General features: G+C 36.6%; 1 protein-coding gene across 1 annotated transcript; it reads right to left on the bottom strand.

Annotated features, from left to right (window-relative positions):
* Positions 1 to 3,124: 3,124 nt before the first annotated feature.
* On the bottom strand, positions 3,125 to 13,350 carry LOC106662944 (zinc finger protein 91-like). Its single transcript, XM_024225747.1, has 2 exons — positions 11,133 to 13,350; positions 3,125 to 6,486 (listed from the first exon to the last, which is right to left on the bottom strand). The coding sequence occupies exons 1-2, from the start codon at positions 13,315 to 13,317 to the stop codon at positions 3,479 to 3,481; spliced, it is 5,193 nt and encodes a 1,730-aa protein (XP_024081515.1). The 5' UTR covers positions 13,318 to 13,350; the 3' UTR covers positions 3,125 to 3,478.
* Positions 13,351 to 14,038: the final 688 nt, after the last annotated feature.

The raw sequence follows: 14,038 nt of genomic DNA, 5'->3' as shown, positions 1-14,038 counted from the left end.
ATTTTTTTGTTCTATTTGAATTCTCATCTTGCTTATACTTATTTTTGCTAAATATATGTTTTATTTATATTACAAAGTACAGAAAATAATTAACAATGCAATGAAAAATTTAAAGTAGTCGTTTGGTATTAATTGCTAGTAAGCATTTGGACAGTCACTGCTATCTAGTAGGGGTTTTGCAAACTGAAACATAAACTAAGTATTTTAATAACATAAAATATACAACACAATTTAGTATACATATAAAGTTAGTCCCAAATAAATCGTTTCATTGACCTTGTTCTGTGAAGGACAGCCACATACCAAAACATTCTGATCTCCTGAGTTTATGAGTTATAAAATATACAAAATACAATACAATTTGGTATGCATTCACTAGTTTTCGTGGTCCGCTTGACCAATTAATGTCTTTAAATAAATTAAGGTTTTTAGTTGAGATAAGTATTTAGTATACAGACAAAATAGTATGTAAATAAATGTTGAATACTGACAGAAAAAATAAATAAAATGTATTACACTGGTACAGTGGACATATTTTTTTATTTATCAGTTCCTTTCATACATAAGCTGGTTTGTAGAAAGTTTTAGGCTGATATACCATGGGTGTATTTTATTTATTCAACTATTGGTTTACATGCTTTTTTGCCAGCCATAGGTGTTGTACTGGACATCCTTATTCACTTCAAACCAACTTTAGAACCTCTAACCATCTTTAACCACCTCTATCCATCTCTGAGCAACCACCTCTATCCATCTCTGAGCAACCACCTCTATCCATCACTAAGCAACCACCTCTATCCATCACTAAGCAACCACATCTATCCATCACTAAGCAACCACTCCATCACTAAGCAACCACCTCTAAGCAACTAAGCAACCACCTCTATCCATCTCTGAGCAACCACCTCTCTCCTCTCTAAGCAACCACCTCTCTCCATTTCTAAGCAACCACCTCTCTCCATTTCTAAGCAACCACCTCTCTCCATTTCTAAGCAACCACCTCTATCCATCACTAAGCAACCACATCTATCCATCACTAAGCAACCACCTCTAAGCAACCACCTCTATCCATCTCTGAGCAACCACCTCTCTCCTCTCTAAGCATCCAACTCTATCCTTCTCTAAGCAACTACCTCTATCCATCACTAAGCAACCACCTCTATCCATCACTAAGCAACCACCTCTATCCATCACTAAGCAACCACCTCTATCCATCACTAAGCAACCACCTCTCTCCATTTCTAAGCAACCACCTCTATCCATCTCTAAGCAACCACCCCTATCAATCTCTAAGCAACCACTCCTATCCATCTCTAAGCAACCACCTCTAACCATCTCTAAGCAACCATCTCTATCCGTCTATAAGTAACCACCTATATCCGTCACTAAGCAACCACCTTTATCCATCCTTAACCATTCCATATTTCTCAACCCCCTCGATAATGGCCCCCATGACAATCCCATTCAAGAAACGTGTCCATCCTTGGCGGACAAGGATTTCTAAAATATTTATATTTTAATTAATTGGAAAAATAAGAAATGTAGAACAATAAAAATATTTTTTGCTGGAAAAAGGTAATGTAGGTATGTTTTAAAGTTAAATCAATAAATCTTAAGTGTATTTTATTTTAAATACAGTTTGTACTCTGCATTTATCACATTTTTAAAAAAATTATATTTATTATTTAATGTAGTTTATAATCATTTTAACTATGTATATCACTTTCTTATTTTTGTGTTCAGTTTTATTCATTCGATGGACTTTCACCATGGGTATTTTGTTTTATAAATTAAAATAATAGTAATGTGGTACACATGATAAAAGTAAATTTGAACAATACATTGTTGTTTGAAGATAAACTGCTCAAAAATGAATAGGGACATTTGTAATTTATTCTTATTCTATTAATTTTAATAAAATTAACCGATATAATCTTGTTAGTTGGATAAAACAAAATAGCAAATACAAACCAAAAACAAAAAAATGTTAATAATTAATAGTAAACGTGAAGATTACTCATTTAATAATTTAACAAACACCTTTTCTCCATTTTAATCCAGTTGTAAGCTCTTTAAAAATGGAAAAATATCATCTTGAACCAGAAGTTCGAAATATTATTGTGAGAATGAGTCATCGAGGTCACCGGCAAGTGGATATCGCAGAGGGAGTTGGCGTTTCTCAGAGGAAGTACATAAGTATATAAATAGGAGGCCTGGCAGTGCATCTCAGCCCATTACGATGCTAAGGGAGAATAGAAATATTGTCATCATTGCAAGACGGACCCCTCTCCTTAGTGACTGCCAGAAACCTAAATGATGTACAAGATGTTTTTGGCAAGGCCTCTCATCAACACAAACGATTTGTAATAGTTCACTTCACATCGTATGCCCCTTTGAGACAACCTGCAGCAACAGCCCGCCACCAGCAACTTAGTTGAATATGGTGCTGCAAGCGCCTAGAAAAACACCAATTGGTACACTGTTATGTTTACCGAGTCGCGTTTCTGTCTGTATAGTGTTAACAGGTACCGAAGAGTCTACTGAGAACAGGGGATGTGTATAAGCCCCAGGTCATGCTCCCTTCAGTGTAGTGGAGGCGTTATGGTCTGGGCCGGGATTTTCACCGGAGGATGAACTGGACTGCACATTGTTGAAGGCCTCACTGCAGTCCATTATTTCCAAGAATACATTGCTCAAACCAAGGATTTTTGAAATTTGAATGACCTCATAGAGGCAGAGGTGTTCATCGATGTTTAGATTACCAAGGAATTTCCCATCTGCCTCTTCCCCTGTTGTCTCCAGACTTCAATCCATTTGAGCACATGTGGGATGCGTTGCAGACATCTGCAGCCAGTTAACCTGCAACAACTGCAGCATTGGAGTGAAATTCCTTATGAAATTATTGACAACCTCATTAACAGCATCCTTAAAAGGTGCACAGAGGTTTTAACATGTGACAGTATTAATTGTTTAAAAAAATTGTGTCCAAATAAACAAAATTATGGAATTAAAACCTTTTATTTTGTTATTCTTCAAAATCCCTAAATTAAATTTTCCTACAGTAAAAAACAATAATTTTTAATAAATTTTAATGCAATTTATAATAAAAATAAAATAAAAATGCTAGGGAAAGTAAATACTACACAATTAGCAATATCCCTATTCATTTTTGAGCAATTTAGATAAGCTTATAAGATTTAGATAATTTTGTGTATCTGGGGATAGTAACTAAATAGTTTACATTTTAAAAATTTATTATATACATTGTATAATTGCATAAAAAATAAATTCCTACTTGTTACTGTTGAAAATAATATTAAAACATTAAATAATTTATTATATATATTTGTAAATTTGATTGTAATAGATTTCAAAGAGTAGAACTAGATAATTTGTCAAATATTCAATAAATAAATTACAAATTGAACTAAATGTTTTTTAAGCGGCAAGAAGGCACTTGATGGCAGACGGGTGCTCATCAGCGGAATGAATGTTGTATGCGCCTGTGCTTAAGCATGTCGCCTTTCTGTCGATAGCGCTTGCCGCAAATATCACAAATGTTGGGCTTCTCTCCGGTGTGGATGCGCTTGTGGACCGTGAGGACATGCGACCGCCTGAAAGAGATCCCGCATACGTCGCACTTGTACGGCCTCTCGCCTGTGTGTATCTTGCGGTGCTGGCTGTAGACGTGCTGCGTCATGAACGCCTTGCCGCAGAACTCGCATTTGTACGGCCGGTCGCCCGAGTGCTTCCTCACGTGAACGTCCCTGTCGCCTTTGATCTTGAAAGACCTCGGGCAGATCGGGCAGTCGTACGGCCTGACGTTCGAATGGACCTTCTGATGCGTGTACAGCCCCGAACTCTGCGAGAACCCTTTCCCACACTGATCGCATATAAACGGCTTTTCCCCCGTGTGCATCCTTATGTGCTTTATCAGGGCGTCTTCAAGGGCAAACGATTTTATACAGTAATGGCATTCAAAAGGCCTGTAATAATTATTATCGTCTATTGTCGCATATTCAGGGTGGGACGCCCTGTGCTCCATCACTTCTTCTAAGGTCTTAAACCTCGCTATGCAGATCCTGCACTGATACGGCTCCGGGTGGTAATGGATGGTCAGGTGTTCGGAAAACTTTATATAATTCATAAAACACCTGTCGCAGTATTCGCAAAGGAAGGTCAAAGGGATGACAAAATTCGTGCTGTATTCTAACGGTATGTCTCTGTCTACATGCGACGACTTGTGATCTGTATGTTCTCCAAAAGAACTGAAAGACTCCGAGCAGTATTTGCACTCGTATGGCATGTCAGAAGTGTGGGCTTCCCTGTGCTTATTGAGCGTTGCACCTTCGGCAAAACACTTCTCGCAATATTCGCACGTGTAGATACGGTTCAACGTGTGCATCTCGAAGCTGTACGAAGGCTCATCCATGCACTCTTCTTTGTGCTTTGCGTCCATATGCGCGACGGCTACGTACGTGCTGGGAAAGGCTTCGTAGCAGATCTTGCAGGTGAAACAGGAAGCTTCTTTACTCGAATTTTTATGATGAGATGTTATGTGCGATTGGAGGAGACTCTTTGACACGAAGCTTTTATTGCACCACTCGCACGAGATGGATTTAGAAAACATATCGACTATGTGCGCCCTCTGATGATACTTCAAAGCGCTCTGAGACCTGAAAATCTTTCCACATTCGTCACAATGATGTCCGATCCTCGAAGAATGTAGATAAACTGTGTGCTTGTAGAGTTTCACCTCATCAGGGAAAGTCTTTTTACAAAGTGTGCAATAGCCTGGCCTCGCGCCTGAATGAAACTTCATGTGGAACTGAAGTCGTGCCTTCGACCTGAACGTTTTATGACAAATATTGCATTTATTGGAATGAACCGTAAGCATCGATTCACAACCGTGAGAAGCGAGTAGTATGAAAGATTTAAAAGTCGCTTTGCACGTTTTACACTGGAGGCGCACATTCTCGTTCTGAGATGTTTTATGCGAAGACAAGACATGTTCTTCCAAATCGTCGATGGAATCGTAGTAGTTCTCGCAGCTGGGACAGTGGAAGAGAGAGTCGACCGCGTGGCTCTCTCTGTGTTTTGTAAATTCGGACAGCTCGACATACTCCTGGTCGCAGATCCTGCATATGAACGCTCCGTTCTCTTCAAAAGGCATTGAGTCTTCTTCCATCCCTTCCATCTCGTCTAACTGTTTAGGCTTTTCGTCCTCATCGTCCTCTTCAATCGGCTGTAATTCGCTTTCAAAATAGTCCTGTTGTTCCTCTTTGATCGCCACCATCTCCACATTGAGCCCACACTCTTTTTCACCCTTTTCGGGATTGTCTTTGCTTAGGTTTGTTTTTATAAGTTCGCCTTCGACACATAGCGGGCATGACTCTGCGTCACAAGGATGCTTGTCGTCAATGAGACTGCCCTTTTCTGACATGGATTTCAACTCGTCATCTGCGTTACAACACACCTGGCCGTAGTTAAATAAGCTCTCTACTTCTTGTACGCAGGACTTGCAGACCTGCTTGGGCAGACCGTCCGTCATCTGGACTTTGATCGGCAGGCAGGCGTTGATCTTTTCGGCGAGGCGGATCTTCTTACCTTCTGTTCCATAGAGGTAGACAAAATCAGGGCATTTTTGGGCGCATAGTCGGCAATGGAGCATCGTCACCACGTGAGGCTGGGTCGTCTCAGGTGGTGCAAGCTTGGGAAACTGTGCAGGCGAGACGAAGTCGCCTATCCTTACGAGCTCCGGGTTGATGCAAGGGACTGCCGTCCTCTTCAACAGGGTGGTCGTGTTTTTGACAAACTGATCACTCCTGAAATGGTCAGAGCAGATTGCCGACTCCTGAGTCAAGTTCATCCTGTGTTTACCCGAAGCCATGCTCAACCTCTGGCAGTACAAGACCCATTGATGGCATCTCGTCTCTTCCTGGGGCAACTGGGGAAAATCGAAAAATACCTTGTCCGGTGTCGTTATTTTGCTGTTGTTGCATCCTGGAACGGCGCACTGGACATCCGCCTCTTCCTGGAGAGTCTCCTCCGGGTCTTGGTTGATGAAATACTCGATGACTTTTTGCGTGTCTATTATCCTTTTTCCGTTGGTCGGGATGTCGTTCAAATCCAAAGAGATGCCTGCTTCATCTTCGACCCTCTCCTTTAAATCGACAAAAGTGTCCTCTGGCCGGATCTGGAGTGAGACCGTCTCGCCCAGATTATTTTTCACGACGAGTTTCATCTGGGGAGATTTCAAATTAAATAAACGGGGAAAAATTGACGGGGAAAAGACTAGATCTCGCCGTGGAAAAAAATATAACTTGATCGCGTAGAGAAAGTGCGTGGTGCATTGATCACTTCCAGGATGTATGGTGGGGGTAGACGAGTACACGGACCTCGGCCCACTGATCCATCCCGTTCCAGGTGGAAAAACACTTTTCCAACGGACCCCGAACCCGGAAAATCGATATTTGAAACTAGTTCAAGAGACTTTTCCGACTGGAGAAAATCCGACACACTAGCATTCTAGGTTAGACGGGAAACGCGTAATATAGAATCTCCCATTGTGACCAACCTAAACTCCCGAAAAACCGAAAAATTAATTCTACCCGGATTTCAAATTCAAACACGAAAATATGTTTATTACAAACATTTTCAAATCGCCCACTAAAATCTAGCATTAGAAATAAATAAAAAATAAGATTTGCATAAGTGGCGATTTAATTCCGAAAATAAATATTTATAGAGAGGGCACCCGGAATTGTGCGCCAAGTATGGCCCATTTTCATTCTTCACACTGAAAACAGAAATACACAATAAAAATTTTAAAAAATCGATAATATAACTTCGCATTCTCACGAAATATAACTAAGGACAATTACGAATCATTGAAGACTCTTAAAACGCAGAAAATACAAATTTTGCCTTGATTTATATTTTTTTTTAAAACCTGACAATTTTAATAAGTACCTAGAGCTATGAAAAAAGAAGCATTTTCTGTGTTTTAAAAGTTTCGTCAACAATTTCTAACTAAAGTTAGAGTTGTGGGCCAGGTATGACCCATACACAATAATACCTGTAACACACATATAATAATAACAATATTAATCTAATTTATGGAATTATTCTAATTTACAAAAATGTTTAACATAGAAATATTCAATATATATAATACATTTATAATATACGCTTAATGCTTTTTCTTCCCTGCATAGATTTTATTTTTTAAATAAAGATTAGCGGGTTATTTCTTATAATTTGCTAAATTTTTCTATTAATTTCATTTATTCTAATGTAAGGCAATTCTATATTTTGCTTATTTGTATTGTTACCAGTTTTATTCGTAAACAATGTTGACTTATACCTTCTTTTTTTTTCTTCACATTTTTTTGTCATTTTTTTATATTCTTATTATTTTTTATTTTATCCTTTAGTTAATTTCATTATTCAGTTTAGCTTTCTTAATTTTAGTTCTTTTTATGGTTGTAACTTTTAGTAGCAACCTATGTTTATATTAAGTCACCATTATACTTATATTCTTTTTTCTTTCTGCAACAACCTCTAACAGACTGGCTTTGCCCATGTTTTTATATTTCTCTTCTACTGTAAATATAATTATTGTAAATAAAAGTCTCTCTCTATCTATCTTTTCTCTCTCACCCTTAGTTATAAAGTACAACATTACACAATTAAATAAAATTGAGGACAATTACAAATGGTTGATGGACCTCTCAAAATACAAATTTTGCCTTAGTTTATATTTATATATATATAATATTTTAATAAAACTAGATGAAGGCAGAAAATAGAAGAATTTTATGTGTTTTCAAAGTTTCCTCGACAGTTTCTAACTAATCATAATTAAAATCTCCAACTATCCCTCATCATACATAAATATCTCTAACGAACCTTGGCCAATGACCAATGTTATTCATTACACAGTTATATTTTTTATGCTTTAAAAGTTTTATTTATAAATTTACATTACCTGTGATTTTAATTTCTTCAATCATCACTACTTTTCTCAAACTATTTTTTAAAATATCTTACTATTCCTTGGCCTCATGTCAACTATTACTTTATATTTTATTATTACTATTATTTTATATTAATCTGTACTTAGAGAATACATCTTTTACAGATAGAGTGATTTCTATTGTTACAGATATGTACAGGTAAATACAACAAACAGAAAGTATTAAGAAAATTAATTATAATAAAAATAATACATAATATTATTGATTATTTGGAGATCGTGAGATGCGGTCTGGTGTGGCATAGGTTTAGAAAAACATTTTCTTTATCATGCCAACGTTTCAATCTTTATTGAGATCATCTTCAGGGCATGGGATTTACAAACATTTAAATTACACAAATAATTTTGTTTATAAATAAAAAACATTAAAATCTCACTGGAACTCTCAACACGACGCACAGTAATGACACATCTGTACAGAAAACAAACACTTTGAGAAAGTACAAATATTTTGACTGAGTCTAATAAAATTTCTATCATTTTATAAATTCATTTTTTTTCACATCTTACATGTATTATAATTTAAACAATGTTTGTAAATCCCATGCCCTGAAGATGATCTTAATAAAAGTTGAAACGTTGGCACGATAAAGAAAATGTTTTTCTAAAACCTACATCACACCAGACCGCATCTCACGATCAACAAATAATCATTATTTAACAGTCACTAAATACCACACATATTAGTAATAATAAAACAATAAAAAGAAGAATAAGCTTAGTAATAGGTGAAGAGATTTTAAAAATGAGAAAATAAAAAATTATCCTCAGTACTGTTGGTTGAAAAGGAAAGTATAAGTAAATAAAAATAAATGAAAACATTGTTACTCTTTGCCTTTCATGGTATATTCATGGAAATTAAGTTACTCTTCGGCTGTGAAATAAATTGTGTCAGTTTTAGTGCTCAAATCACATGCTTATACAAATTATCAGTTTCTTTCAATGTTTTAGGGAATAATAAGTCAAAAAGCATCGCCTGGAAGTAAAAACATTTTTACATGAAAAACATTTTTCCCTAATGTTGTAAAATAAAAAGGAATGCTGTAAAGATTCTGACTCCTTCCGATTACAACTTTAGCATGAGCTTTAAGGATTGATGTATTTTTGATTCTTTATACAGATGGCTATATTATTTTCACTGCATCTGGCTGATTAATCTCTAAATGATCATTCATAAATACAAGCAGAGCCGCTGAGACCAAGATTGCTAATTATTCTGAAATGGGGATTATAATTTGAATTGACTGCTGAATGAATAACCAGGGATGAAAGGTAATTTGAGTATTTTCTAACTAAAAATTTATAAATTGAAGTTTGTCGTTAGTGAAATAATTTCATCGCCAGTAGAAGACAAAAGTAAATTAACATAAACTTTCCAATTGTAAGGTATCATTCTATTACTATTTTCTGTAGTTAACTTTTGAAGGTAGATTTTCTCCAATCTTTTTCCGGGTAGTATGGATACTTTCAGCCAAATTTGTACAATACTTTTAAATATGGATAATTTAATACTTTTTATCTTACAAAATAATTTGAGTAGATGATGACCAAAACAGTAAATTTTTGCCATTGAGAGGATTATTTTCAAATGATCCAAATAGGGCAATGCCTAAATTTCAGATTAAGGCTGATTTTATTAATCAAATAATTTTAATTTAGTGAACTTCGTAATCAGACATTACGATTCTTCTTTTGGCAGATGGCAAATATAATTTTGAAATAAAGTGAGAAGTGAGAATGAACTTCCCAGAGGCAGCAAAGTGGTCTTCTGGAGAAACATAAAATTTCAAATATTCTATAGTTTAAACTGTCCTCAGGTGCCTCTGTTATCTACCCTTAGATAAAATTAATTAGTTGGTTTTATCAATATTGACAGTGACATTATACCACAAAAGAGTATTTAGCTTATTCTGTCTCATGTCGGGGATGAGCTAAATTCACCTAATCAACGGCATGTAAGAACACGATAATTTCTCAATTTTTCCAATATCAACCCCAATAGTTCCATGTTTGGTAAAATATTTTGCAGTGCCTACAATAAAACATGAAAACCAAAACTTTTAAGCTTTAAAGGTTTTATTTATTTTGCATTTTATGTGTTTTTATTTTCTTCAACCATTACTACTATCTTACTAATCCTTGGTGATGAGTCAACTATATTCCCTGTTTGTTTTATATATAAAAGTAGACCAATTTTGCATTTTGTACGTTTTAAACATTTCATTAACTATCGCTCTCATTTCTTTAATATATTTAACTATCCTTATCATTTACCTTTTCCCCTTTTACTAAACAACTACTGTTTTTTTATTTATTTTTATATTTTTATCTAAATGTGTAGAAAATGCGCATTTTCTGCGTTTTTTTAGTTTCTTTGACTGTTGCTACCAATAAAAGTCTTAGCCAATATTAAAATATCTTAGCCTTGGCCATGAGTCGACTATTACAAGATTTGTCCTGTTTTGTATACATAGCAATTATGTACCTAGGTGCCATCATCACTGATATCACCTATGATATCCAAACTCCAACAGGCTAACGGTTTCAAGACTGAAAAAAAAGTTATGTCATATAGAATTGAACTAAAGCTAAACTAATTTTGAAATATTATTACAGTTTAAAAAGAAACATTCAACCAATTTCCTGGACCAATTAGTAACCACATTTCTAGATACACATAAATGCCTTTATTTAATTTATTTTTTAATTTATTTTTATTATTATTTTTATTTTAAACTAGACCTAATCATAACTTAGAACCCTCCTAGACCATTTCTAATAATTTCTAACCATTAGGATTTATTTTTTTATCTCTCCACCTTGGTAGAGGTATGCCAGGATAAATTTAAAAAATTCATAAAATTCCTCAACTTTAAAAAAATCCTTTTTTCATGTCTTCCTTTAAAAAGCAAAAGAATAAAAAGAAATGCAGGTGTATTAAACTGTAATTACAAGGTAATTAACAAAAAATTTATTTTATGTTTATTAAATATTTTATCAAGTAATAAGGTAAGCTAAGTATATTTATTGTTGCATAAAACTATTGATATATTTAAATTTAACAACTATTTAATTCAAATGAGTTTCATTTATATTTCGGCTGTCCCAGAGTTTCTTAATTGTTGATGTTGAACCTTCAAGTGTCGAGTGAGATCGCCGCGTAGCCTGAAGCTCTTTCCGCAGAAGTTGCACGTGTTGGGCTTTTCTCCGGTGTGGATCCGTTTGTGGAGGGTAAGCGCGTAGGAGCGTTTAAACGCCATGTCGCATGTCTCGCACTTGTAAGGCCTCTCGCCGGTGTGGATCCGCCTGTGCTGGCTGTACACACCCTGGGTCATAAAGCCCTTGGCGCAGAACTCGCAGATGTAAGGCCGTTCGCCCGAATGCGCCCTGACATGGGAATCCCTGTCACCTTTCAATATGAAAGTCTTCGAGCAAAAATCACATGAATAAGGGCGCTCATTCGAGTGGAATTTCCTGTGTGTGTAGAGTGAAGAACTCTGCGAAAACCCTTTCCCGCACTGGTCGCAGATAAAAGGCTTCTCGCCCGTGTGTTTCCTAATATGGTCAATTAAAATACTCCTGAGGACGAAAGATTTTGTGCAATAATGACACTCGTAAGGCTTACTGATCTTCCTGTTGTTCGTTTCGTACTGGAAATGACTCGACCTGTGTTTGCACGCTTCTTCCAAAGATTTAAACTTCATATCACAGTTTCTACAAATGTACGGTTCCAGTTGGTAGTGGATCGCCATGTGTTCTGACAACGTGGAAAAGCAGTAGAAAAACCTTTCGCAGTATTCGCACAAATAGGTCAGACACAGTTTAAAATTGATGCTATACTCGAAAGGTATGTCCGAGTCAATATGAAAACCCCTGTGCAGATTGTACTCAGCTCGTGTGCTGAAGGTCAGAGTGCAGAACTTACACTCATAAGGGTTTTCGTAATCGTGCGAAAGCTTGTGCCTGTTCAATAAGGATTTCTCGGCAAAACATTTTTCGCAGTATTCGCAGATCAAGACCCTTTTGATACTCACTGGGGCAACGAGGTAAGGGTTTTCTGTTGTAACATTGTGCCTAGTTTTCGCATGAATTATGCCGAAGGACGCGCTTGGAAACGCCTCCCTGCATATCGTACAGCTGTACGCTTCTTCTTCGATTTTGTGCAGACGGCTCGTATGGTTTTCAAGCTCTTGTTTTGATTTGAAAACGCCGTCGCAGCAATCGCAAGGAAAGTCTTCTTTATGTTTCCTGTTAAAATGGCGCTTCAGGGTTTTCCTCGAGCTGAACATCTTGTCACAGGGTTCGCAGGAGAAAGACTTTTGTGATTTGTGCTTCATCCTGTTGTGCCTGTAGAATGCCGATTCATCCTCGAACACCAAACCACACAGTTCACAGTACAGACGCTTGCCCTCTTCATGAAACTTCATGTGGAACTCAAGCTGGACCTTAGATATGAAAGATTTCTTGCAAATATCACAGATGTTTTTTTGGTTGAAGGCGATATTATCACAGATATGAGAATCGTATATTATTATAGAATTAAATATAAATTTACACTTTTTACATTGGATCTCTTTGTCCGGCGTGCCTTCGTGCGACTCCGACCAGTGCTTATTAAAGTCCTGTGAACATTCATACGAACTTTTACAAGCTGAACATATACAGTTGAAATCTGTATGCGTGTATCTGTGTTCTAAGTATTCAGCTTGGTTTGAATAAGAAAGATTGCATAATTTACAATAGAAAATGTTTTTAGTTTTGTTTTTTGTAATGTTTTCTTTAGGACTTTTCACTGTGCTGTCTTCTTGAGAATCTTCATCATTCGAATCTTTAGTTAAATCGCTTTTTTTCAATGATGGGGAATACGCTCCAGCCGGCAGTTCTGGGTTAACGCAAGGCGCCGCTGATTTTTTGAGCCACTTGGAATTCTTGACAAACTGATCGGCCCTGAAATGGTCCGAGCAGATTTTCGACTCTCTATTAATAACTACTTTATGCTTGCCCTCGTAAGCGCTCAGACGCTGGCAGTAAATGAGCCATCGCTGGTACGTCGACTCTTCTTGCGGAAAGTCGAAGAAAATCTTACCGGACGACTCGTCGGTCAGACATCCGGGCACCGCACAGTTCACGTCCTGGCTGAACAGGTCTAACATGTTCGACTCGACACCCTGGCCGAGCAGAGACATGCCGTCCAGGCTGAAGCTGAAAGGTGAGCCGAGATCAAGTTCCAGGCACTCGTCCGACTCTTCCTCGTTCCGAACGTTCATTGCAACATCCATTATAAAAATATACTACCCAAGAGAAAAAGAACCTACAGACCACAGTTCACCACCCCCAAAGGAAACCTCCACCCTCAACAGTATTTTTTTCTTAAATCAACATTTTAAACATGACCCAACTTAAAATTAATAAAGAATAAATATGCAAATAAACTTATGTATTTCATTAAGAAAAGCAAGAAAATATAAATAAATATTCAAAGCATAAGGGAGGCAGGGGTCTTCTCCATGGATCAATACTTACCCCCAGGGGGTGAGCAATGCTCAATAGAACAACGGAGTGGGCAAAATTTTTAAAACAGAAAACAAATATTATAAAAATAAAATAGGTGTTTTTTAAAAAATGTTTTACCTTGCAAATTAACCGGATCTGAAATGTTCGACTGTTCAAAAACCAACAGGAGCAAGATGGCGCCGCGACACGGCGAAACCAAACGGACCTTTTTTAATTATCATCCGATTTTTACAACAGTATTGAGTACAATTTACATAAATATTACTTTCTTAGCTTTTAAAATATAAAAAAAAATAAAACTCCTCGGGCACATCAGGATGTGTTATTAACACCTTTAGCTTACACATCCTGGACTCCTGGCCCTCCATTGACAGCCCACAAGTACCGACGATGACATCTATTCCAGGAACCCTCTTATTTTAAAATTTTGAATGAACATTTAACTCTGCGATGATTTTTAAGGGTTTTTGGATGATAAACCTTTCA

Source organism: Cimex lectularius, unplaced genomic scaffold, assembly GCF_000648675.2.
Source record: "Cimex lectularius strain Harlan isolate CLEC.00 unplaced genomic scaffold, Clec_2.1 scaffold131, whole genome shotgun sequence".
In the NCBI taxonomy this organism is placed as follows: domain Eukaryota; kingdom Metazoa; phylum Arthropoda; class Insecta; order Hemiptera; family Cimicidae; genus Cimex; species Cimex lectularius.
Note: the sequence above shows the minus strand (reverse complement) of the source record. Positions and strands in the feature narration are given on the sequence as shown.